Raw genomic sequence first — 27,925 nt, 5'->3', positions numbered from 1 at the left:
AAATCAATAACATAACCTTTCACCTTAGGACATTTTTTTTTTTTTTAATTTAAGATTATTGTATTTCCTTACAAGAGGAATGTTTTAACAAATTTTACAGGTGTCAATCAACCTTTGTTCGAATTGGGCACACATCAAATCTAGCATTTTGGGAGTTTTATTTGGAAGTGAACTTTTAACTATCAATACAAATGCCAAGATACTACACAAAACATCCACAGGAACTTTTTTCATCTTTTTTTGAATTGTTCACAAACATTTCCTACATAATCCAACATACAACAGAGAAATGGTACATCTTTTTCTTTCAATTTGCATACAATGGAAAAACAAGAATATATATATATATTTTACAAAGTTTAACTAATAGACACTACCAAGCTGACAGTTTAAGTCTATAGGTGAGAAATTATCTAATAAAAAATAATCAGAATTTATTAAGCATCAGTCACTTCCATAACCAAGTATTATTCTGATTAATAAAACTTGCTGCCATTAGGCTTCTGGTATATACTTATACCAACTACTCCATCTGTTGTATTGCTCCCCACCTTGGTTCTTCACAATTACAAACAGAAAATCGTTGCAAAGTAGGGGCAAGCATTTGAAAAAACAAACAAAAATCCCCAGCTTATTATAAGCATGAATGTGTGGTGGAATTTCCTCCCAAGCAATGGACTTTCAAATCACTTAAGAAATCACCAGAACTGAATGTGTCAGGATATTTTGCCTAAGTCCAAGAAGAGATGTGTTTATTTATATCCAACAGAGGACTGAAAATTAAACTTAGTGTTTAGTTTGGGGGCAGGTTGGGGGGAATTCAGCCATTTGAAAAATGACCGTCTTAAAAAAAAATGACCACCAAAAATAGGTTCACTAAATTTATTTTAAAAATCATAAAACGTTTCTTACAAAAGAGCATTACATGCTGCACACTGCTCTGAATAGATGCCAGGGACATATGGACTATTGTTACTTTTCCTCCCTGTCCCACCCCCCCAAATGTTACAGTGATCACAAAGTAAAGTGTTCACAATAATTACATGGGGGGATTTTTTTTAAACCACCAACAATGAACAAAAATTAAAATTCACTCACTCTGCTGCTGTTTCAAAATTTCAATGTTAGTTTTTGCACACCCTCCCCCACCCCCACCCGTTTGTAAGGAACTAAAACATTACAGCTGGTGAACAGCAAAGATTTCACTACACCTCAAATGCAGAACACCTATGAAGCAGAGGAATGTTGGCTTTTTAAACAGAAGCAGATAAAAAAAAAAAAGATGCAGGACTCCTTCAGTTCTTCACTAGTCTTAGAAAAACTTTCCAGAATACTGCTTCACACTATAAAAAAGAAAAAATATCTTGCATTAGAATCCTTCAACATCTGCATACTGCTTCACACTGTTCTGCAGCAAGTACTGTGCATTCTGTATCTGGTCCTGTGTTCCTGTAATGGTAATGATCCGGTCTTCGGACCCTTCTAAAGGCTCATCAATTTTGATCGATGCTCCTGACTCATGACGGATTTGTTTAATCCGCTGACCACCTTTGCCAATAATAGATCCAGCCAGATCTTTGGGAATAGTTACTTGTGTAGTAATAATAGGTCCACCAAGATCACCATATGAGCCACGACCCCCTGCATAGGAATAATCATATCCAGAGCCACCCTGTGGTTCATAAGCCATCTGCCACTCTGATGGGCTCCATGTATCTATTGCAGAGTCCCAGGTTTCATCAGCACTGAAACCAACCATGCCATCATAACGGTCTCCAGGTCTTCCTCTTCTGTCATAGACCATTAGATCTCCCCCTCTAGGTGGTGGTGGTGGAGGAAGAGGAAGATTCCGAGCTCTGCTACCACCCCGGCCACCTCGTCCAGGAGGAGGTGGAGGAGGTCCTCGACGAGGGCTCATATCATCATAATCTCTTCTGGATGGAGGCATAGGACGCCCACCCCGACCAGGAGGCATTCTGTCAAAACCACCTCTTCCCCGCATGGGAAATCCCACAGGACGTCCACGGCGATCATCAAACATCATTGTAAAACCACCATAATCATAGGTTTCATCGTAAAAATTGGGATCATAAGGCTGAGCACGTCCTTTAATGGGAGACTCTGATATAAGATCAAGGATGATCTTTATGCACTCTACAACCCTATCAGGTTTTCCTCCAATAAGAACGACTCTGTCAGTGGATTGAGGACAACATTCCTGGAAAAGCTTGATTGTTGTCTGAGTGTTCTCTCGAAGTTCTTTGATTTTAGCACCTTTGACCCCAATAATTCCTCCTGCCAGACTCTGATGAATCAACAGTCTCAACTCGCAGTCAAAGTCGCTTCCTTTATAGTGTTGGTAATTTAAGCATTCCACAGCATCAGATTCGAGCAGGAGCTGGCTGGTTGCAGTGGGTGATGGCAACTGCAGGCCCTCTTCCAAGGTAGGGATGATTTTCTTCAGAATTTCTCCAATTGTTTCAATATCAGCACTGATACTCAATATGCGCTCGGGGCCACTGCTGTCTGGGACTGAAACACTGGCATTGTAATCTGTACGGAGAGCCTTAATATTCTTGCCTCCTTTTCCAATCACTGCCCCAGCATTCTTGCTCTGAAGCAGAATGCGTAATTCAACCATCTCATCAGTGTTTCTAGATCTTTTAAAAGCTTGTTCCTCTTCCATATCTTCAGCAGGGCGTTTACCAAATTCGCCATTGGTTTCGGTGTTGGGAGAGGCTTCCTCTGGCTGTTCAGTTTCCATTTTCTTGTATTAAAGGGACACACCAATCAGTTATTAAATATATCCTTGCAGGGCAGAACTGAAGTGTTCTGGGCGGGACCAACTGACACCCTAGTGCTGCAGTAGCCAGGCAAGGCTACCGTCCCTATGCGGCCGCTCCGCCTCAGCTGGTCACAGCTAGACAGAGAACGAGCGTAGGCCCCCACCTCCCTCCCCGCGCTCTCCTACCCCGCCCAGGACATTTTTTAAAATAGCAAATTAAATCCAAAGCAGACAGAAGAAAGGAAATAATAAAGATCAGAGTGGAAATAAATAAATTGAAGAATAGAAAAGTTGAGAAAGTTGTTTCTTTAAAACATAAACAAAATTGATAAACGTTTAAGTAGACTGAATTAGAAAAAGGAAAGAAGCCTCAAATTACTAACATCAGGAATGAAAGAGAAGACATTACTATCTACTTTACATTATTAAAAAGAATAAAAAGAATTATAGGAGAATACTATGAACAACTATATGCCAACAAATTAAATAACCTAGATGAAAGGACAAATTCCTAGAAAGACACAAACTACTGAAACTGACTCAAAAGAGATAGAAAATCTGAATAGACCTAAAATGAAGAGGTAGAATTGGTTTTAAAAAGACAAAAAAAAAAAATTCCCACAATGAAAAGCCCAGGACTAGATGACTTCACTCATGAATCCCACTAATTGTTAAAAAATTAATACCAATACTTCACAAACTCTTCCAAAATACAGAAGAGGAGGAAACACTACCTAACTCATTCCATAAGGTCATATTACATGATACCCAAACCAGACAAAGTCATCACAAGAAAAGAAAACTATAATCCAATATACATTGTGAATATAGGTGCAAGATTCTCAGCAAAATACAAGCAAACCAAATCCAGCAACATATACAAAGGTTTAAACATCATGACCAACTGGGATTTATCTCCAGAATGCAAGGTTAATTCAACATATAAAATCAATCAGTGTACAAGTATTGGCAAGGATGTGGAGAAATGGTAACCCTTATACATTGCTGATAGGAATGTAATTGGTGTAGCCACTATGGAAAACAGTATAAAGTTTCCTTAAAAAAAAAATAGAACTACTGTATGATCCAGCAATCCCATTTTGGGGCATGTAACTGAAGGAAATGAAAACAGGATATTGAAGAAATATCTGCACTCCCATGTTCATTGCAGCATTATTCACAATAGCCAGGACATGACCACAACCTAGGTGTCCACTGATGGATGAACTGATAAAGGAGATATTATTCAGTCACAAGAAGGAAAGGAATCCTGTTGTTTGCAACAACACCTTAAGGGCACTATGGTATGTGAAATAAGCCAGACAGAGAATGACAAATACTGCATGGTATCACTTATATGTGGGATTTTAAAAAACTCAAACTCATAGAAACAGAGAGTAGAAAATTAGTTTCCAGAGGCTAGTGGGTGGAGGAAATAGGGAGCGGTTGGCAAAAGGGTACAAATTTTCAGCTACAAGATGAATCAGGGGGACTTCCTTGGTGGCACAGTGGTTAAGAACACACCTGCCAATGCAGGGGACATGGGTTTGAGCCCTGGTCTGGGAAGATCCCACATGCCGTGGAACAACTAAGCCCATGCACCACAACTACTGAGCTTGCACTCTAGAGCCTGCGAGCCACAACTACTGAGCCCGCATGCCACAACTACTGAAGCCCACGTGCCTAGAGCCCGCAACAAGAGAAGCCAAGGCAATGAGAAGCCCATGCACCGCAACAAAGAGTAGCCCCCACTCACTGCAACTAGAGAAAGCCCGCACACAGCAATGAAGACACAACACGGCCAAAAATAAAAATAAATAAATAAATAAATTTATTTTTTAAAAAAGATGAATCAAGTCTGAGGAACTAACATATAACATGGTGACTATAGTTAATATCACTGTATTCTAGGATTGAAATCTGCTAAGAGAGTAGAATTTAAATGTTCTCACGCAAAGGAAGGGGAAAAAAGAAATGTGAGGTGATGGATGTGTTAATTAAGTATATGGAAGGAATCTTTTCACAATGTATACATATGTCAAATCATGATGTACACTTTAAATATCTTACAATTTTATTTGTCAATTATACCTCAATAAAGTTGAAAAAAATCAGTCATATACCATATAAATAAAGGACAAAAACACATGATCATCTCAATAGATGCAGAAAAAAGCAATTGATAAAATCTAATCCATGATAAAAAGAAACCCTTCAAAAACTAAGACTATAAGGGAACTTCCTCAACCTGATAAAGAGCAGCTATGAAAAATCCACAGCTATCATACTTAATGGTGAAAGACCAAAAGCTTTCCCCTTAAGATCAAGAACAAGACAAGGATGTCTGCTTTTGCCACTTTTATTCAACATTGTACTGGAGGTTGTAGCCAGGGCAATCAGGCAAGAAAAATAAATAAAAAGCATACACATCAGGAAGGAAGAAGTAAAATTATCTTTATTCACAGATGACATGACCTTGTATACAGGAAATCCTAAGGAATCCACACACAAAAAAATCAGAACCAATAAACAAGTTTAGCAGGACAGATGATCAGTGAACAGAAATTAATTGTATTTCTATACACTAGCAATTAAAATGAAATTAAGAAAACAACTCAAGTTGCAATAGCATCAGAAAGAATAAAATACTTAGGAATAAACTGAACAAAAGAAGTATAAGACGAACAGTGAAAACCACAAAATATCATTGAGAGACATAAGGAAGATATAAATAAATGGAAAGACATTCCATGTTCATGGATTGGAAGATATTAGGATGGTCGTGCTCTCCAAATTGATCTACGTATTCAACACGATTGCTTTCAAAACCTTTTTTTTCAGAAATTGACAAGCTGATCCTAAAGTGAAAGAGACTGCAGAATGGCCAAAATAATTTTGAAGAGAGCACAGTTGGAGGATTCAACTTTGAATTTGAAACTTCCCGGTTTCAAAATTTACTACAAAGCTACAATACAAATTATATATCTGATAATGGACTTGTACCCAGAATTTATAAAGAACTTGTTTTATTCTTACAACAATAGAGAACTAACCCAATGCAAAAATGGGGAAAGGATCTGAATAGACATCTCTCCAAAGAAGATATATAAACAGCCAATAAGCGCATGAAAAGATGTTCAGTATCGTTAGTCATTAGGGAAATGCAAATCAATATCACAATGAGATACCACTTCACACACACTGGGATGGCTATAATCAAAAAGAGGGGTAATATGGGGCTTCCCTGGTGGTGCAGTGGTTGAGAGTCCACCTGCCGATGCAGGGGACACGGGTTCGTGCCCCGGTCTGGGGGGATCCCACATGCCGCGAAGCGGCTGGGCCCGTGAGCCATGGCCGCTGAGCCTGAGCGTCCGGAGCCTGTGCTCCGCAAAGGGAGAGGCCACAACAGTGGGAGGCCCGCATACCGCCAAAAAAAAAAAAAAAAAAAGAGGGGTAATAACAATTGTTGGTGACGATATGGAGAAATTGGAACCCTCACATTGCTGGTGGGGTTGTAAAATGATGCCGATACTAAACAGTTTAGCAATTCCTCAGAAAGCTAAACAGAGTTATCCTCTGACCCATCAATTTCACTCCTGGATATACCCCAGAGAACCGAAAACCCTGTGTGCATATCCACACAAAACCTTGTACATGAATCTATATACCAGTATTATTCATAATAGCCAAATAGTGGAAATAACCCAAATGTTCATCAGTTGATGAATGGATAAACAGTGTGGTATACCCATACACTGCAATATTATTTAGCTCTAAAAAAGAATGAAGTATTGATATATGCTACAACGTTGATGAAACTTGAAAATATTATGCTAAGTAAAAGAAGACAGACACAAAGGTCACATATTGTATGATTCCATTTATACAAAATGTCCAGAATAGGCAAATCCATAGAGAAAGGCAGTAAATTAATGGTTGCTAGTGGCTGGGAGGAAGGAGGAGTGGGGGTGACTGCTAATGGTTATGGGGTTTCTTCTTAGGGTGATGGAAATATTGTGGAATTAGATAGGGGTCATGGTTGCAAAAACTCTGAATATACTGAAGACCATGGAATCGTAGGCTCTGAAAGGGTGAATTTTATGACATACGAATCATATCTCAATTTTTTAAGAGTAAAAAAAAAAAGTAATGGTCTTATTAAAGCTAGGGCCACTGTTAAACTTGGTTGAAGAAACTAGTTAATTAACCATAGCATCTAGTCTATTTGTACAGGGCAGACCTCTGCTCCTTAAGACACGGAGCAAATGCCAGCTCATCTCACAACCTCTTACCCTGTGTCATATGATAAGACCAGTCTTAGACTGACAATGCAGAATCTGTTTAAAAATAAGTTAGAAGGTAACTAACAAAAGTATCTTCATGCTAAAGGAAGAACAGAACAGACTCCCAAATGAGAGAAGATGTGATTTTATTTTCAAGCTAAAATCTCAGAAAATTTTTTGAGTAAAAAAGAAAAAAAAAAAAGACCTGATTTTTATGAAGTGACTGCATTAGCAGCTAAATAAACTGCTTTCTTTTCCTTGCCCCCCCCAACTCAAAATGCATTTCAGATGTATTATAGAATTAAATAAACGAGTAATAAAACTAGATGAAATTACAGGCATTCATCCATCTCATCTCTGGATGGGGAAGGCCATTCTCAGCATATACCCCAATCCAAGAAAAACAAAGGAATCAAAAAGGAAAAGACTGATAAACTTAATTATATTTAAAAATAATTAAAGCATCTGTACATTAACACACATCATAAACACAATTAAATGGCAAAGTAAAAGGATGATTTAACATTTGCTAGGAATTTGACAAAAAATAATATATAATTAATTCAAATAAGTACGTAAAAAAGTCAAATTTCCCAACAGTGAAATTAGCAGAAGTTATGAACAGAAAAAAAAAGGCATGAAAAAACACAGTTTAGAAAAGATATGTGGTTAACTGGAAAATGTTGAAACTTCCTAGGAATAAAAATGCAAATAAAACTGACAATGTAAGGCTGTTTCTCACTTATGAAATTAGCCAAAATTAGGAAAGAGACAAGGCTCAAATTTGTTGATTTCTCAGAGCCTTTATTTTCCCCTGAGGTATTTTAATTTTCTTTGAACATTTTCCCATGTTTATTGAGTTAAATTCATTCCCAAGTGTTTCCTTTTTTTGCTGCTATTAAATGTAAAGGCTTTTGACTCAGTCAGAACTGGGTTAAAACCCAGCACTGTAAGTTACGGTGTGAATGTGTCTGTGAGTGTGTGTGTGTTCTATGTTCTTTGTTACTCCACCTCTCTGAGGCTCAGTTTCCACATCCATAAAATGGGGACAAGTAGAGCTTTAAGGGAAGTACCTACAAATGACAAGTGATAAGTGACAGTAATAACAATGGTGGGATGGCCATAATGATCCTCTTTTGATATCTTCCAATTCCTCTAAAATGAATATCTATTACTTGCACAGTTATGAGTCTAATATGTTGCTGTTGTTTTCATAATGATATGATTTACATACCTTAGGGTTGCACAAAAATCAACAAAAAATTTCTTTGAGGAAATAGGTTCAGGAAAATTATAGGATGTTACCTATAAATGAAAAATCAATTGCATTATTTAATCTTAGTAACAGAGTAGAAACTCACTATCTTCCCCCATCATAATACCTACAGAAATTAAATAGAAAAGAATTATATAATCAATAAATAGGAACCATTTAAAATTATGTAACCCTAATGGGAAAAATGAAGAAAGATTTAAATAACGGGGAGAGAAATCATGGTCTCCTTGTTGGCAGTCTATAAATACTACAGATGACAGTACTCCTTAATTTAATAGAGATTTAACGTAACTCCAACTAAAACACTGACATAACTGTGAGGGATGAAGTTGAATTCAATCAGCTCAGTTTTTCCGAAGAACAAGCTGGTAATACACAATGAGAATTATAAATCTCTTCATAGCGTAATTTTTAACTTGATGATTTGAGTGTTGAGGATAAATCCTGTTAGCTTTGGTGTGATGCTCTGAGGAGATAGTCACTTAAGAATTCACTCCGATTTTATTTAACTGAAACTAGAATTTACCTGGAAGAAATGGGGAGGGAGGGTAAGAAATCTATTATGCTCAGCGTTATCATGGTGAGGCATTTAAATGCATTCACCATTTTCTTTTTTGGTGCTTATGGTCGAATTTATTGTGTTTTTTAAAAATTAAGGTCTAACTGACATATGACAATAGTTTCAGTTGTACAACATAAGGATTCAGTATTTGCTTATATTGCAGAATGATCACAGTAAGTCTAGTTCACATGCCTCACCATACATAGTTACAGAATGTTTTTCTTGTGATGAGAACTTTTAAGATCTACCCTCTTATCATCTTTCAAATGTGCAGTACAGTACTGTTAACTACAGTCACCATGCAGTATATTATATCCCATGACTTATAGCTGGAGATGTGTGCCTTTTGACTCCCTTCACCCACTCCCCACACCCCACACCCCACCTCCAGCCTCGATCTGTTCTCTATGACCTTGGTTTTTGTTTCTGTTTTAGATTCCACATATGAGATCATACTGCACTTGCCTTTCTCTGTCTGACTTATTTCACTAAGCATAATGCCCTCAAGTTCCATCCATGTGGTTGGGAATACATTCATTCTTTAATCCACTTTGCCCAGCAGAGCACAGGACAGATTGTGCAGGATGATGACATCATGGGATGATGTCACAGAATGACATCACAGGAACAGGAAGTGGCCACGTTTCAACCCATGGTCTGTCCTGAACATGCTTGGTGCGGAGCTCAGATCTCCCTCTGGGTGAGCAGGATGAGGGGACCTGTCTGTCGCCCTGGACAGCCAGACAGCCCGACCCAGCCTGCCTGTTCCCAGCACGGTGCTCACACACAGATCAGTGATTGGCAAGGGCCGCCCTTGGCTTCCGTCACCATGGGGGCCACATGGGGAAGCACCATGGTTGGTGAGGAGGCAGAGGGAAGGGGGAAACGGTGGCAGGAGCCTTTTTTTTTTTTTTTTTTTTTTTTGCTGTACGCGGGCCTCTCACTGTTGTGGCCTCTCCCGTTGCGGAGCACAGGCTCCGGACGCACAGGCTCAGCGGCCATGGCTCACGGGCCCAGCCGCTCCGCGGCACATGGGATCCTCCCGGACCGGGGCACGAACCCGTGTCCCCTGCATCGGCAGGCGGACTCCCAACCACTTCGCCACCAGGGAAGCCCAGGAGCCTTGTTTTAAAAATTAATTTTATTGGAGTATAGTTGCTTTACAATGCTGTGTTAGTTTCACTGTACAGCAAAGTGAATCAGCTACACGTAAACATATATCTCCCCTTTTTTGGATCTCCTTCCCATTTAGGTCACCACAGAGCACTGAGTAGAGTCCTCTGTGCTGTAAAGTTGGTTCTCATTAGTTATCTATTTTATATACAGTAGTGTGTATATATTAATCCCAAGTTCCCAGTTCATCCCACCCCCCACTCCCCGCTTTCCCCCTTGGTATTGTGACAAGAGCCTTCACTGTGGTTTCCACGGGGAAGACACGGGTGAGGACGGCAGGCTTAGGTTTGGCTATAGCTTGAATAATTTCAGTGGGCTCCTGTCCCAGGTGGTCTGCTGCCTGGTCCTGGGGTGATCAGGGCAGGGGGATAGTGGTCCAGGCTGGGAGAGGCCCATAAAGGGGGTGGTGGCGGTGTGGGTTCTGGATGGGTGGGTTTGCATCTGAAAGGTGCTCTCACTGGGGTGAGTGGTTGACTATTTCTAGGATGTTACTAAATCGAGGGTCAGCAAAGCCCCAGATGTTAATACGTCAGAACGCAGAAAATACAGGACATGGTTGATGCACCGGCCCCAAACCTGAAGAAAGCTGCTGTACAACCAAGCCTAACGGTCCAGGGCACCTGAGCGGCCCAGGCAGCTCATTATCAAGAGGGCCTGGTCAAACCCCAGTCCTGCCTCTGCTGCCCACCTGTCTTCTTCTGCATCCCCGGGGCCCCAGGCACCTGGTTTCTTACCTCGGTGAAGCAGAACTCCCCACGAAAGCCGGCCTTGCCCTCAAACACTATACACTGTACCTGTATCTTTCCGTAAGATCAGCCCCACCCCACAAGCCAAGCGCACAGGGTGAGAGCCGCACATCCCCTCCAGCACTGCTCTCCTCCACGCCTTCTGTCTTAAAGGGGCAGGTTTTAAATACCAGATCTCTCCATAGCACTGTGGCAGCATGTCAAGTCAAAAATAAGACCCCAGATGCAGAGGATGGACTTGAGGACACGGGGAGGGGGAAGGGTAAGCTGGGATAAAGTGAGAGAGTGGCATGGACATACATACACGACCAAATGTAAAATAGATAGCTAGTGGGAAGCAGCCGCATAGCACAGGGAGATCAGCTCGGTGCTTTGTGACCGCCTGGAGGGGTGGGATAGGGAGGGTGGGAGGGAGACGCAAGAGGGAGGAGATATGGGGATATATGTATACGTATAACTGATTCACTTTGTTGTAAAGCAGAAACTAACACACCATTGTAAAGCAATTATACTCCAATAAAGAAGTTAAAAAAAAAAAAGAGTAAGACCCCAAAGGAGAGTTGCAGGGGAGGAGCCAGCTCTGCCTTTTAGCAGGTGCATGATGTGGGTGGAGATAACAATACTACGCGCAAAGTTGCTGTGGATTAAACTGGATGAAGAGTGCCTGCACCATTCATACATGAGTTGTCATCATCATCATCATCATCATCATCATCACCATCACCATCATCATCCTCCTCCTCAGTTATAACCTCTAGACGCTGCCTTGCCAACTTATAACATTCAAGACCCACGCTAGAGCATCATCTTCTTAGAGATAAGATGCTGCCAGAGACACAGGTCAGAATGCCAGCTCAGCTGTATAACCTTCGCAAGTTACTTCCCTCAGGTTCCTCATATGTAAAATGAAGATAAAAATAGTACTGCTCATAGGACAGAAGTGTTAGTCCAGGTCCTCTGAGATGAAGATACCCAGACAGGATCAACTGTGCAAAGACTGTCTTAGAGGGATGCCTGTGGGAGGCTAGGAGAGTCATCCGGCTGAGATGCAAGTCTCCTCCCTGTGAAGGAGGGAGGGGAGGAAGGGGGAGGGGAGAGGAACACCCTAGAACACTGTGCAGCCTGTGGAAGGCTGGGGAGGCCCCATGGGTCATGGAGGCACTGATGGCCATCAAAGGAGCACCCCGTCTCTCAGCAATGGGCCTGACTCAGTATCCCTGTTGGGGCCAGTCACTGGCTGGGAAATTCGGTGACAGATTACAGAGCACAGCGGCTGGGGCCTCAGTCAGTCATGTCCCCTTTAGTTGCAAATCTGCACACGTGAAGCCCTTGGAACGGGGCCGGGCACATGGTGAGCTCTTGGTTGTTATTGTCATGATTAATTATTACCAATGGCCAGACATGGTATCTGACAGTGGAACTAATAAACACAGTAAAAAATCTATGTCAAGGATGATATGACATGAAATATTATTAACTTTCTTTATGTATTTGTTTTATCTACTGTAACAACAGTTGCAGAAAAAAGCTCTTATATTTCTTTATCCTCCCTGGAACATCTCCTATATATACAAGTTCATAGTACACGTTCAATGAATGTTTGCTGAATAAACAATGAATTCAAAACATCAGGGAATGTATACTGATATGATCTACCGTACTAGATGGGCTTAACCTTATCTTTGAAATAAATTCATAAAAGGTTCCCAGTCTGCCCTTCCTAGGAAGGCTATACAGTTATTTTTCCAATATTTTATAATAAAAATATCAAAGTCAAAAGAATTTTTCAGTGAACACCCATATACACACCGCCTAGGTTCTACCATTAACATTTTACAATACTTATTTTATCACGTATTTATCCATATATCCATCCCTTTCTCATCCATCAATCCATCTTATTTTTGGTGTATTTCAAAAGAAATTGTAGACATCTGTATTCTCCCCTAAATATATACTTCACCATGCACACAATTAACTAGAGTCCAGTCTTTTTTCAGTTTTTATTCTTTTAACGTAAAGTTTACAAATGAATGAAAACCACTTCCAAGCACCAGGACGTTACCTGGTTGAGAGTAGCTGGCAGCTCTTCATTTCTAAGGAGCATTTAATGCCCTGGGTGGGCAGAGCATTTGCTTGGTATGTGGCACTCGGCCTCTGTTTACCTGCTTCTTACAGATGCTAGTCATTGCAAGAAGGATGGGGTCTCCAGGAAGCAAGAAGTTTATGAAGACGCATCCATGGGACGAATGCCTGTGGCCTCCAGGGGAAGAAAGCAGGAGTCACAGAGGGAGACGTGGAGCTGCGGTGCAGGTACGGCCAGCCCCACGGGGAGCGAGAATGGTGTGCAGAGCTGTCCTGAGTTGGGCTGAGATGGCTGGGCTTTTGTATCTCTGAGGCCATCAGTCCCTGGTCATGGTCATTCCCCGGACCATGGTGCTCTCTGCAGCTGAAGCACCCCTGCAGGGGCTGACACTGAGGGCTGCCGGTGGTGGGCACGCCCAATAGCTGGGGGACAAGTCCCTCCTGGAAGGCGGTCTGGTGGCACACCACAGAGTCCACCACACTGTTGACGCCTCACTCATTTCATTTTATTTATTTGGCTGCATCAGGTCTTAGTTGCTGCACGCGGGATCTCTGTTGCGGAATGCAGGCTTAGAGCACACGGGCTTAGTTGCCCCACAGCATGTGGGATCTTAGTTCCCCCACCAGGAATCGAACCCGCACCCCATCCTGCATTGGAAGGCAGATTCTTTTCTTTTTTTTTTTTTAACATCTTTACTGGAGTATAATTGCTTTACATTGGTGTGTTAGTTTCTGCTGTATAACAATCAGCTATACATATACATATATCCCCATATCTCCTCCCTCTTGCTTCTCCCTCCCACCCTCCCTAGCCCACCCCTCTAGGTGGACACAGAGCACCAAGCTGATCTCCCTGTGCTATGTGGCTGCTTCCCACTAGCTATCTATTTGACATTTGGTAGTGTATATATGTCCATGCCACTCTCTCACTTTGTCCCAGCTTATCCTTCCCCCTCCCCGTGTCCTCAAGTCCACTCTCTACGTCTGTTGGAAGGCAGATTCTTAACCACTGGACCACCAGGGAATTCCCAACACCTCACTCCTTTTAGAGACCCATCATGGGGCAATTGCACAAGCGTTATTCCACAGCAACAGGAAATTCCAGCCAAACCATGTTTAGGGTCCTGGAGTCTGAATTAGTGGCTTGGAGTAGGTTGTGATAAACATTTGCTTGTATTTAACAGCCGGTGGGAAATGACTCTGCAAAGGGCTGGAGTTTATGGCTGACTCTTCCATCACTAGGGTGTTCCCCATGTGCCATGGGAGAGCGCTGCACCTCAGGCAGCAGGTGGTACTCACCAAACTGCGTACCAATGACGTAGCAGAGAGGGACCAGGAAAGGATTTCAAGCTTGTGCCATGTAAGGAAAAAATGATTTGAGACCTGGTGTAAAAACGAATGGACTGCTAACCTAGATTCAGAGAACTAGTCAAAATAAAACGTGAAGCTAGCTAAAGAAGGCAGCAGTCACAGACTTTATACACAATCGTTAGGATTAGCCTTGGCTGAAAAACCAAATGGTCTCATCAAAATGATATTTTATAATGAAAAATCTATCTCCAGTATCTGAATGTCTGTGCCCCCCCAAAATTCATGCTGAAAACCTAACACCCAAGGTGGTGGAATTAGAAGGTGGGACCCTTGGGAGGTGCTCAGGTCATGAGAGCAGAGCCCACGTGAGTGGGATTAGTGCCCTTTTCAAAGAGGCCTCAGAGAGCTCCCTAATCCCTCCCACCACGTGAGGACACGAAAGAAATCTGCAACCAGGAAGACCCTCACCTGACCACGCTGCCGCTGACCTCAGACTTCCAGCCTCCAGAACTGTGGGCAGTAAATTTCTGTTGTTCATAAGCCACCCAGTCCCCGGTGTTTTGCTGCAGCAGCTGGACGTTACACTCAACTCCTTCCTTTAAAACATTAAGTCCCTTCCTGAAGTGGACACCTGTCCTTTGCGGATGGCCCTCTGACCATGCTACCCACATCGATAACACCTTACAAGATAATTCCTGTCTTTCCAATGGAGCATGCAGAAAATCAAACAACCAAACCCTCATTTCCTGGCCTCCATGCTGCTGGGATGCTGCAATTGTGTGACTTAGGTTCTGCCAAGCAGAAGGGCTCCGGGGAGGCTTTGCTGGGAACGGAAGTGGGCAGGAGTAGAGGCAGGGCCAGGGGCCAGGCAGAGCTGGTGTGGCCTGAGTGGCAGCTGGGAAGGGGACCCCTGACTCACCAGCTTCCTGACCCTTGGCAGGATGATTCTGTTGTATCTTTCTAGGAGTCACCTGGGAAGCCCAACCCACTTCTTTTTTTTTTTTTTTTTTTCCTGGTACGCGGGCCTCTCACTGCTGTGGCCTCTCCCATTGCGGAGCACAGGCTCCGGACGCACAGGCTCAGCAGCCATGGCTCACGGGCCCAGTTGCTCCGCGGCATGTGGGATCTTCGCGGACCGGGGCATGAACCCGTGTCCCCTGCATCGGCAGGCGGACTCTCAACCACTGCGCCACCAGGGAAGCCCGCAACCCACTTCCTGATGGATCGCAGAAGCCTGAGAACTTTGTTCCTCATCATTGCTTCCTGTATCAACCAGCTGGGGCGATTCAGTTGTATGCATCTAAAAACTCTGACCGATATATTTCCTGTCACCTACAACAGTGGAAAGGGAATTACAACCTCTTTTGGACCCAACCGGTTTTGTTCTACTTTATCCATCATGCCTCCTGTTCTAAGTCCTTCCCAGCTAATCCGCGCTGCCTGCCCTACTACTCTGCGTCTCCAGACCTGTTCACCTACTCTTCCCTCTTCCTAGCATGTCTGGCATGATGTTATCTGCCTGTGCGCTCTTCCCAAAGCTCTTTCCAGTGGCTGTTTCTCATCCTCTGACGGGTTATTTCAACAGCCCTTAGCGTTTGTGGGCCTGCCATTTGCCGACATGACTATTCTGCAGTGATAACCGCAGGTAATCTGTAAGTTTGCGGAGGCACAAATCTGAATCACTAATACACCAAGGTTGGTGAATTGCCTTGGTTTTTCTCTTCCTTCCACCCCAATACCCATCAGTGCTCACATCGGCCAAACCCGGCGGGGAACCAGTTAGCAAAGGGAGCCCGAGGAAATGTAGCTGGTTGGGTCAGTCCAGTTGCCACACAAGAGCAGAGTCAGGGAAAAGCAAATTTGGATCTGGGGCAGTGCAAGGCAGAAATAGACACACAGACGTAGAGAACAAACGTATGGACACCAAGGGGGCAAAGGAGGGGGTGGGATGAATTGGTAGATGGGGATTGACATATATACACTAATATGTATAAAATAGTTAACTAATAAGAAAAAAAAAAGAACAAATAAATCTATGCATCTATGCACCCGTTCTCACGCTGGATAAAAATGGGGATGAATTGAGAAAAGTGCTACGGTAACAGCAGGATATCACAGCCACTGCCAAACGCAGGAAATGAGTGATTGTTCCTGCTATGGAAATCAGGAGGAAACATCAAAGACAGAACTGGTGGGGATTCAATTGTGCACACATATTCTCATAGCGTCATTGTGATCAAAACTGCTCATGACACATCCTTGACCCAACTCACTGACAGATCCAGGCCTCGGAAGGTTGAGAAAGTAGTGGGAGGGGTCACCGGTCTTGACTTACTTCCAATTAACGAGGAAGTGATGGAAGAAGTGGAAGCGATGAGAGAAATGGAAGTGACCGGCATCACGAGGGAAGACACTCACGTCACATTTATGTTCACGACGGCCAGGAATGAGAAACCTAGTCTGGCTGAGAATCCTGTAATTTCTTTTTTTAAAAAATTAATTAATTAATTTAGTTAGCTTTTGGCTGCATTGGGTCTTCTTTGCTGAGCGTGGGCTTTCTCTAGCTGCAGCGAGCAGGGGCCATTCTTCGTTGCGGTGCACGGGCTTCTCATTGCTGTGACTTCTCTTGTTGCGGAGCACAGGTTCTAGGTGTGTGGGCTTCGGTAGTTGCGGCACACGGGCCCTAGAGCGCGCGGGCTTCAGTAGTTGTGGCGCACGGGCTTAGGTGCTCTGAGGCATGTGGGATCTTCCCAGACCAGGGCTCAAACCCGTGTCCCCTGCATTGGCAGGCAGATTCTTAACCCCTGCGCCACCCGAATCCTGTAATTTCTGAGCAGAGATTCCAAAAAGTTGAAAGGTGAGTTGGAATCTAAAAAACATGTCCTCCTTCTCAATTAAGGTGAGACGTTCTTGAAAATGGGGTTCTGACACCACAAACACAAATAATTAGTGAAGAGGTAAAAGAATCACAACAAGCTGCTGTGTCGGCGCCAACAACTTTGCAGTGAACTCACAGCTAGAAAGGACAAACTACGAGGAACGGTTCCAGAGGCAGAGACGGGTCTAAATGAATAATGTCTACGAGCCTAAGACACAGGGAAGGGAGTCTTGCAAATAAAGCTAAAGAAAACCATCAAAGAACTTTTTAAAGGTGTTTTTGGAACAAGATACGGTTGACTGACAGCAGAGTAAAAGAAAACAAACCTACTCAACTCCTGTCCATTGGAGTGTTTAATACCCGTGACAGGAGCAAATAAAGAAAGAAGTAAGCCTTCTGGGCTGGGAAGAGGAGGCCCCATTAACAAGCAGGACTGGATCCTCAAGGCCACGGCACCACTGTAAGAGGGCATCTGGGTGTTCCACGGGCATCTCCATTTCCCAGCCTGGAGGGATCACGTGCCAGGCTCTGACTGAAACTAAAATGCACGTGACACAATTTGTGGTCCCCATCCAGCATTCACAGGGAATTGAAGAGGTGCTGAGACAAGGTTGGTACATAATGTTGACCCCTGGTTTCAAAATCAGAGAAGGCAGTGGACTCTTCCTTATGAAGATGTGGGCTTGAGGGCCATCTTACGCATGACTCTAACTGGGATTACGGGCAAAATGGTCTATCTTTGGCCAAAAGTGCTCATCCCCGGGGTGGGGGGGGTCAGCTTGGGTTTCTAAAGACAAGCTATGTCAGCTCAGGGGTGCTCAGAGCAGCTCATAGCTGTTCACACTTGCTATGTTTTTGGCAGAGCTGTTAGACTAGGAATAGTCAAAACCTGTTAGACATGGATCTGAATTTCAAAAAAGGAGCTGACAAGTAATGATACCTTTTTAGCAAGATGGAAAATTGTGTGTAACAGGATGACAAAACATCAGTTAAATGTCCACACACCCAGAGCCCCTAGTTGATAAATCACTATCGCACGGGAGCAGGCCCCAAGTTTCTTTCCATGACCGTTCTGTTCAGGATGGTTTTTTTTTTTTTTTTTTTCGGTGCGCGGGCCTCTCACTGTTGTGGCCTCTCCCGTTGCGGAGCACAGGCTCCGGACGCGCAGGCTCAGCGGCCATGGCTCATGGGCCCAGCCGCTCCGCGGCATGTGGGATCTTCCCAGACTGGGGCACGAACCCGTGTCCCCTGAATCGGCAGGCGGACTCTCAACCACTGTGCCACCAGGGAAGCCCCAGGATGTTTTTTAAAAAGTTAAACTAGGATAAGGAGTACATCAAGGTTAAGCTGACAAATGGCTTAAAGTAGAGAGAAATGGTAAATCTTCTAAGCCAGTGTTTTCTAAACATCAGTCCTGTGTGAACTGCCTTCATAATTCTCACCACATGGGCTTAAGGATTTTAAGTTGACTCATTTTAAACTTAAAAAAAAAAGAAGCTATGTGTTTGATGTGTTAATTATATTTTTATACTATAAATGAAGTTCATAAGAATTAAAATGAACAATGAAATAAAAGTGTAAAAAATGCTCATCTGAGTACCACCTAAAAATCTGGGCTATCTCTAGCGGTGTCTGTAACATGCTTTGGAAAACTGGGACCAGGTGACATCATTGGGATACAAAATACCACTCAACTGGCTGAGACAACAGGCTCACAAAATGAAATTTGGTAGAAATAAATGTGAACTCCTGTGAGCAGGGGTACAGAAAGCATTAATGGAGCACCGCTGGGGAAGGTGCTGTGGACCAGGAGCACACGTGAAAGGGACTCTGGATTGAATTGACTCTTCCTGCAAAATGACGGAGATGCCCGAGTCCCTGACGTGCGTTTGGGCTCATGGGAGGCAGTTTCTACGTTGCGGCAAGTCCTGCTCCCTGAGTCCCCAGCTCTCACTGAGAATGCGGGGCTCAGCTTTGGTGGGCACCAACGGTAGGATTCTGCCACACTGGACTGAGATGAGGTGAACAGAATCCTGGCCACAAAAAGATGAGCTGACAGCCTGGGAAGGTTTTCCCAGGGAAGACTGGGAAGCAGGGTAGGATGGGGCAGGCGGGCTGTCTTCTTACAAATAGGTTCAGCCTGCTGGGCTCAGCCTAGGAAGGACCCATTGGATGATCCGAGCTGCCTACAAACGGGATTGGCTGCCCTGGAAGGCAGGGAGCCCCTGATTGCTGGGAAGGTCAAGCATAGGCTGCTCAAGCATTTGGAGCTGAGAAAGGCTTAGTCCTGGACCAGGTTCCCCAGAAGCAGAGGTCGAGATGGGGATTCAGATGCACACGGCTTATTGGGAGTGTCTCTGGGAGCGAGAGAAGCGGAGGGGAAGGATAAAGAGCCCAGCAAGCCTGTGTTTGCAGCTAACTCTAGCCTTGGCCTGACCCCACGGGCAGCTCTGTAGCGTGAACGGAACCGCGCTTATCCCACAGGAGGCAGGGGCCTGCCTTTTACTGTCAGGCAGGTGGCTTGACCTGCCCTGTGAGGTGTGTCTTCCTAAGTGTAACTGAGAGCAGGTCTCCGGAGAAGGGGGCCCCTGAGATGCCATCAGAACCCAACACCCAGCCCAGCCTGTGAGGAGACCTCGGTGCTTTAGGAAGGTGGCTTTTGCGTGGTCCTCTCCACCTGGAAATGATTGGTGGCCCCTGAGTTTTTGTAACTAATGTCTGAGTTCAGTTTTAAAAAACTGTTAGAGACCATTTTTCTTCTTCTTGGCTCCTACTGTGTCCCTGACAGCCAGAGCTTGCAAAAATCTCTCTTCTCTAAGAGGCTCCTGTAATTGTTACCAAGTCCAAGTCAGGCAGGGGCAGACCCAGGTTTTAGGGGGCCCAAGGCTTATTCTATTTTGGAAGCCCCCTTAATGGGAAAGAATACAAAATTACTAATGCAAGATGCCCACAGGCCACTGGAAGGGCTGGGGGCAAGGCAAGGGCCTTGAGGACCCTTGAGTGTTACTCGATACCCCAAAATCTATGTCTGCCTGCAGTAATTTTTGCCATGTAAATGGAATATTGTACTATTATTGATTTACCTTTTAAAATTAATTCACTTAAAACCAAATATATCTAAACTCATCCTAAATAATAATCATGGTGGTATCACAGTTTGATGCACTAGTTACATGTATTTTAAATCATCTTAAAACAAATCCCTAAGCTCAAAGAAGATTTATCTTTGGTCCATCTAAAATCATCTCATGTTCAACGAAAGGGAGACATAATCCCTTTGGATAAGTGGTGATAGGAAACAGTCTTAGACGCTTCGTTCTCTACCCTAGGCTTCATCCCGAAAGTAAAGAGTCAGCTGGAAGGAGCCTAGTTCAGGCCCCTAAAGCAGGACCCTGCTCAGGTCCAGCTTTCAAAGCATGTTTATACAATTACTAACTCAGTCAGTGCTCACCCAGCTGCTAGGAGGGAAGGGAAAAAAGCAGGTTCATCCGCTTACCATCCACTCACTTTTGCTCCGAGGTCAAACAGCTGTGCAGGGGGGAAATCCAACTTAACTCAGTGTCCAGATTTCAGAGCATGAACATTTTCACTAGCTTTTGCTTCCTTACCATGTTCACTATCAGTCAGCTTTTTTTTTTTTGGTATGCGGGCCTCTCCCTGTTGTGGCCTCTCCCACTGTGGAGCACAGGCTCCGGACACGCAGGCTCAGTGGCCATGGCTCACGGGCCCAGCCGCTCCGCGACGTGTGGGATCTTCCCAGACCGGGGCACGAACCTGTGTTCCCTGCATCGGCAGGCGGACTCTCAACCACTGCGCCACCAGGGAAGCCCCTATCAGTCAGCTTTGATTTTAAGATAAGAAACCCCAACAATCAGCAACAACTCCTTGCTATGGGTCTGTGACTATTTAAACAGGGAAGGGTTCCCCCCTCCCAGGGAGTCACTAAGTGGGAGGCTTTGAGCAGTGACTTAGTCTCCTTATGCCTTAGTTTCCTCATCAGTAAAGTGGGTATTCAATGAAATAACCTATGGAAAAGCACTTCTTAGTACAATGCCTGGAATATAGTACATCTTTAATATATGTTAGCTATTCTAATGATTGTTCTCCATCACCAGAATTTTTTTTTTTTTAATTTTAAAGCACGGTTTACTAAGTTCCTAGGCCAAGCTAAGAAGTATCTGGGCAAACAGCCACTTCCTTTTACAAAGTACATTGTGAAGAAAGAATACACTAAATGCACCCAAAGTACTTTCAAGTTAAATTATGTCAAAGTTGTGTAGCCATAAGAATGCATATATTAGCATGAACAATAGCGACCATCAGTAATTAAAACTTCATTCTTCTCATCCAAATAGATGTATGTGGTATTTTAGCATCCAGGATTCATAACTGGGTGTATGTGTCTCTCTCATCAGTGTTGATCAGTGGGCACAGTATCTGCTACAATAAAGGTACTTAGAGAGGGTCATGGAAGGATGGCCCTGAGCAAGAGAGCTTCATAGATCAAATCAGAACAGTAGTTTAGAATCTATTCTTGGCTTTTCAATTTCCTTATTCCCCGTGTCTCTTCGTACTAATATGGGCTCTTCCATCTATTCCATCGATCCAGCCCCTGAAAATTCTTGCCATTCTTTGGATTCATGATAAGAAACTCATCTGTAAGCTCTGAGAAAACACAGGAAGCCCAAGAGGAAAAAAAATAGTGCTGCTACCCAACCAGAGCTGCCACTAGTCAAATCTAGGCAGTTTCCACACCACCACCTCAGTCTTGGAGAACTGGTCGACTGGCCCCAGACCTGTGCTTCACTATTTCTAGTCTGCAAATCTCCCAGGAAGCTCAGACCTCTGAGCCACCTTGAAATAAAATACACGTGGGTCCATCTTAAAGGATGGAACACAGACTAGAATAAACTCCATGGGCCTAAAGGTTCTGGAGACCATATTCATGAGTAGTCTGAAAATATCCTCCATAAACTTGCAGAACAGGAATGAGCCTGCTCTAACCTTGCATCCACCTTGCCAGTTCTCTCTTTCCCAGCCTATGCACCGAGGATGGGTGTATCTTGGCCGATGATTCATTCAACCATTCTTCTATTTAACAAACATGATGGAGCATCTACAATGCACCAGGCTGTCAGCGTGAGATAACAGACATATTAAAAAGCTACCCTTGGAAATTCCCTGGCGGTCCAGTGGTTAGGACTTGGCACTTTTACTGCCATGGGTCTGGGTTCAATCCCTGGTCAGGGAACTAAGATCCTGCAAGCCACACATAGAGTGGCCAAAAAGAAAAAAAAATGATACCCTCTGCACCCAGACATGTACAGCAAGATCACTGTTAAAACTGAGAGTTGTCTGGGATGAAATGAGAGAGTGGCATGGACATATATACACTACCAAATGTAAAATAGATAGCTAGTGGGAAACAGCTGCATGGCACAGGGAGATCAGCTCGGTGCTTTGTGACCACCTAGAGGGGTGGGGTAGGGAGGGTGGGAGGGAGACACAAGAGGGAGGAGATATGGGGATGTATGTATATGTATAGCTGATTCACTTTGTTATACAGCAGAAAGTAACACACCATTGTAAAGCAATTATACTCCAATAAAGATGATAAAAAAAAAAACCCTGAGATTTGTGACCAGCACAATGGCAACAGGAGATAGAAAGTGTAAGTTCTTCTGAGAAAGACCAGGATTGCTTTACATAGAAGGCAGCGTCGGAGTTGAGCCTGGAAGGATGAGTAGGCAGTGGAAGGGATTCCAGGCAGAGAGAAGAGGGTGAGAAATGCCTTTCAGAAGCAAGTGGTGAGCAAGTGCTTTGGGGAGACCATAAATCCAATCTTTCTCAGTACTGCTAGAGCCCCAAGGGTTCTGTGGAAGGGGAACTGGGGTTGTACAGAACAGATCGCCTTGTGGGCCAAGCTAACAAATGTAGATTTGACCCTATGGGTGATGACAAGACACCAATGGATACCTCTGAGCAGCAGACAGACATTTGGGGGGGCCAACCAAGCTGGGGGGTGGGAGGATGATCCATGCATATTAAGCGTGAGGCATACAGCTGAGAAATATTTAAGGGGGTCAGGACTTGATACATGTGGGAGATGGGTAGAGGAAAGGGAGTCCCAGAGAAGTTTCAGGTTTCAGCTGTAGGAAACTTGGGTAGAAGGTGGTAGAATTCACCAAATTACGGCATCCAGAAAAATGGCAGGTGTAGTGGGAGAAACAAAAATAGATGAACTTTAGACCAGTGGAATGTGAAGAGACCGTGGGTCACCAAAGCGGAGATGACCGACAGAGCTGGATATGAGTTTGGAGCTTGGGCACATGGCCAGGGGTTGGAGGGACAGCGTTAGCATAGGTGGGATGGCTAGTGGATGCCACGGATGAAATCTGAGGTAAAGCCAGAGGGCTGCTCTAGATCAGAGGGCAGTATCACCTGCAGCGATGCTCTGGGACCAGCTCACACCACGTCCAGTTAAGTTCCCTAAATTAAGTCCTGTGAAACGACTAAAATATGAAATAAATAAAAGGCTAAAGAGAACAACCATTATTGGAATCACACTGACACCAGCTGCTCTTCCTCTCCGTACCAGCCAGGAGTGACACGATAATTACAACTGAACACTCCCGCCTACACTGTTGGAGGGAAGGTACAATAAGCTGGTGCAGCCACTACGGAGAATGGTATGGAGGTTCCTTAAAAAAGTCAAAATAGAGCTACCATATGATCCAGCAATCCCGCTGCTGGGCATATATCTGGAGGAAACTCTCATTCGAAAAGATACCTGCACCTCAATGTTCATTGCAGCACTATTGACAACAGCCAGGACACGGAAGCAACCTAAGTGTCCATCGACCGATGAGTGGATAAGAAGATGAGCTACAAATATACAATGGAATATTACTCAGCCATTAAAAAGAATGAAATAACGCCATTGCAGCGACATGGATGGACCTAGAGATGATCATCCTGAGGGAAGTAAGACAGACAGAGAAAGACTTAGTGTCTGTGCCTGCATCGCTTTCTGGCCAGAGCTCGGGCTAGCTAGTGATCCATGATGTGAGAAACAAGCAGAGCTTCTGGACCTGCTGCGAGTCACAGCTGAGAGAGCTGTCAGCCCCCGGGAGCTGAGAACTCACTGAGCGTGTGGATGGCAGGTACGGGGTGCTGCGTCTCTCCTGGACGTTGCAGACACTGGTAACAGCTGTGATGCTGCTTCCCAGTGGGGTCCCCAGCGTCCTCTTCCATCAGCACTCCTGGCCTTCAGGTAGAGAGGCGTACTCTGATTCCATCAGGGAAGAAGGTGAGGCCCGAAGGTGAGTTACCTACCCGAGTCCTCACAGCTGGCCAGTGCCGGTGCCGGGGTAGAGCGTGGCTCTCGGGGTCGCCTCACCCGCGCGCCAACCCTTAACTTGCAACTGAGCAGGAGGGTTAGTGTGCTCTGTGTGCCCCTGAGCTCCAGAGGACCGACAGGCAACAGCAGAACCTCCAGACGAATGTTCCGCTGTCTCAGGGAAACAGAGCTGGCGATCCTTTTTACTGGGAAGGTTAAGGGCTTATACTCCCTGTATGTTCACCTGATATTTGGTCAGGCTTTTGGTTTGTGTGACCCCATTCTGACTGCAGGGCCACCGTGCCCAGTCCTCACCTGGCTACGCTGTTTAGCGTTGGCCTTTCTGCCCCCTACAAGCTAACAGACTCAAAGAAACGGAGGCCGAGGGCGGTACACACAGTTCCCCAAAGCCACCCCTGGCTCAGACCAGAACGTGATCTCCTGACACCTTGGTCAGTTTATCTAACTGGTTAACACTGGTCCCTGCTCTTCAGATGCTCTAGTTCCTCCAACTTGAAGGGGCTTCACTCTGAATAGGAAAACTAAAGAGTCCTCCCGATCATAGAGACCACAGCCACAGCACCCTTAGGTCAGGTGATACCAAATGGAGGGAAGATGGCAAGTACACCTGGGGACAGGGGGTCACAAGCTGTCAATCAATGATGCTAAATGGAAGTTGAAACCTAGCAACAGTTATTGATATGATTAAGGCGTGACCTTGGGAATGTCTTTATAAGTCTGGCCTATAAAGAAAAATCCTTTGGCTTGAAAATTTCTGAAATTAGACTCAAGTAGATTAGGTAAAAACATGTTGGAGATAAATAAACCCGTTCCAAGTTTTTCAAAATCACATCAGTATGTTAAGATTCAGTCCATCCCCAAACATTATGCACATGCCACAGGCAAGAGGCTCTGATCAACTCTGATGTCTGTTTCCTGAGGGCAGAAGTGTGCCTGAGAAGCTTCATAACCAAATGAGATCTCTGTCTTTCTTAATATCCAATCTGCCTGTGTGTTATATTATAAAGATGAATCCAGGGAGTGTGACAAGCCATACACACCCCCAAACTGAGGCCTTATTCCTTCCCCAAAGGAAGACGCTACAGCAGTTTTCATCTTCCTTTTAAAGGCACGGTTGTTGGAGCTGATACCGACCATGGCACGCAAGGTACCTGGCTCGGCTGTGACTAATCCATTTCCCAGAGGACCTCGTGGTGTGGTGAGCTCCAGAGGAAGTGGATGGCAATAATCAGCGCTCAGGAGTGGAAAACGCAATGTGATTCACATTAACTAGAAGAAAAGGTCGAGGGAGAAAAAACAACCAAAAATTAAAACCACACGCACTCTACGCATCAGCAAATGCCACACTGAGCATGTCACTGTGACTTATGCTTTTTAAAGTCCAAGGAAGAAAAAAAAAGGCAAAATTTCAAAACAAAGCCGAATAAAACTTAGTTATGGCAACACTGAACGAGTACAATGCAAAATGCAGTTATATAAAAACAAATGAATTTTTTTAGTGAAGCTAGAATTTGTTACAAGAAAAAAGGAACCGGGCTTCCCTGGTGGCGCAGTGGTTGAGAGTCCGCCTGCCGATGCAGGGGACACGGGTTCGTGCCCCGGTCCGGGAGGATCCCACATGCCGTGGAGCGGCTGGGCCCGTGAGCCATGGCCGCTGAGTCTGCGCGTCCGGAGCCTGTGCTCCACAACGGGAGAGGCCACAACAGTGAGAGGCCCGCGGACCGCAAAAAAAAAAAAAAAAAAAAAAAGGAAAAGAAAAAGAAAAAAGGAACCAATACATTATTTTTCACTCAATGTCAAATCGTCCTTTATATACCTTCGTTAACTTTTGTTGAATACCATCAAACTTTAAAATGTTAATTTTTGCTCAAAGTGTACTTTATCTTTGTAGCTAGAATTCTTGCCTCATTATAAGCCTTCTCTCAAGTAGTATCATTTAATTTCTCAATAATGAGTGATCTAGGAATGTAAAACAAAGGAGTGACTTGGGCTCCTTAGAATCCAATCAACAAGGAAGTAAAAAATAAATAAACAAAAAGGAAACCTCAAAGCTACTGGGATCAAGCTCTGGAACAATGGAAACCACTGGAAACAGTGAGTAGAGCCACGGAACTCCGACTTAAAGTAAGAGCCAATTAAGAATCCATGTGGGGACTTCCCTGGTGGTGCAGTGGTTAAGAATCTGCCTGCCAGTTCAGGGACATGGGTTCGAGCCCTGGTCTGGGAAGATCCCACATGCCGCGGAGTAACTAAGCCCGTGCGCCACAACTACTGAACCTGTGCTCTAGAGCCCGCGAGCCACAACTACTGAGCCCACGTGCCACAACTACTGAAGCCTGCACGCCTAGAGTCATGCTCCACAACAAGAGAAGCCACCGCAAGGAGAAGTCGGTGCACCGCAACGAAGAGTAGCCCCGGCTCACCGCAACTAGATAAAGCCCACGTGCAGCAATGAAGACCGAACACAACAACAACAAAAAAAAGGAATTCACGTGGACGCAGATTTTGAGTTTCTTTATCAGTGCGTACATGGATAACTATGAATTTGAATCAGTTATAAGAAAACATGACCAAGCTTGTAAACCATCCAATGAAGTTACTATTTGGATGGGATCTGATGTATTCCCAAGAGGATTTCAACATCAGCCTAGACCAGAAACGGAATGACTTGACCGAGTGGGGTGGGAAGGTTTTGGGCGGATGTCTTGGGTGGGAGTGTTGTGTGACCACACGAGTTGTCATAAGCGGTTGTTATAAGCAGTGGTGACGTTAGGAGACAAAGTGTCACCTTTTTTGGAAAGCGGCACCAATCAATGAAAAGGCAGAGTCAGTCATACGGAAGCATGGAGGAGGGGAAAGAGAAGGAGGGAAGGAGGGAGGGGCAACGTAATCATACATGTATACGTGTTCCTGGGAGCTGGGCCCCAGGCAAAGAGTCTGGGTGGGGCCTTAAAATGTTTTATTTTTGTCTGACTTTACAAGTCTGGGAGTCTTCCTGGGCCAAGCTAACCCAATGACTGTATGTTCTGCTGTGTGAACTCCTGGACACACATTTGCAGTCCCCTTTGCCAGTGAAAACAAAACAATATTAGAAGCAGCATTTGGGGCTCAGATGGTTGGTCTCTGCATCTTGCATTTAATGCTACTATTTTCTATTCTGGCCAACTTAGCAACATTTGTAATGGACCAAGACTTGAAGAGACCATTCATCATTCCAAGTAACCCATCAGAAAGGCATTTCATAAACATGTCTGGTTTTCCATAATTTATGGATCTTATATTTCCACATATCAAAATTCCTAAAACATGCAGAAACCACAGTGCAGACAATAAAGACCATGTATTATTTTCCAGTTGATTTTTTTCAATATTTTTTGTCATAAAATTATGATACCAGTGACACAATGAATCATATGGACTTAAAATCTAATGTTTTTGGCAAATTTGGAAAAACTTTTTTACCAAA

At 44.2% G+C, this 27,925-nt stretch overlaps 2 protein-coding genes across 3 annotated transcripts in view; both read right to left on the bottom strand.

The window, feature by feature from the left end:
• Positions 1-27,925, bottom strand: part of RIN2 (Ras and Rab interactor 2) — a 235,323-nt gene that overhangs the window by 154,758 nt on the left and 52,640 nt on the right. The window lies entirely within an intron of this gene.
• Positions 140-2,945, bottom strand: LOC309816449 (heterogeneous nuclear ribonucleoprotein K-like). Its single transcript, XM_082643948.1, has one exon. The coding sequence runs from the start codon at positions 2,762-2,764 to the stop codon at positions 1,370-1,372; it is 1,395 nt and encodes a 464-aa protein (XP_082500074.1). The 5' UTR covers positions 2,765-2,945; the 3' UTR covers positions 140-1,369.

The sequence above is a fragment of the Mesoplodon mirus genome (genome assembly GCF_964341445.2).
Source record: "Mesoplodon mirus genome assembly, chromosome: 15".
NCBI lineage: Eukaryota > Metazoa > Chordata > Mammalia > Artiodactyla > Ziphiidae > Mesoplodon > Mesoplodon mirus.
This window is presented reverse-complemented; position numbering and strand designations above follow the sequence as displayed.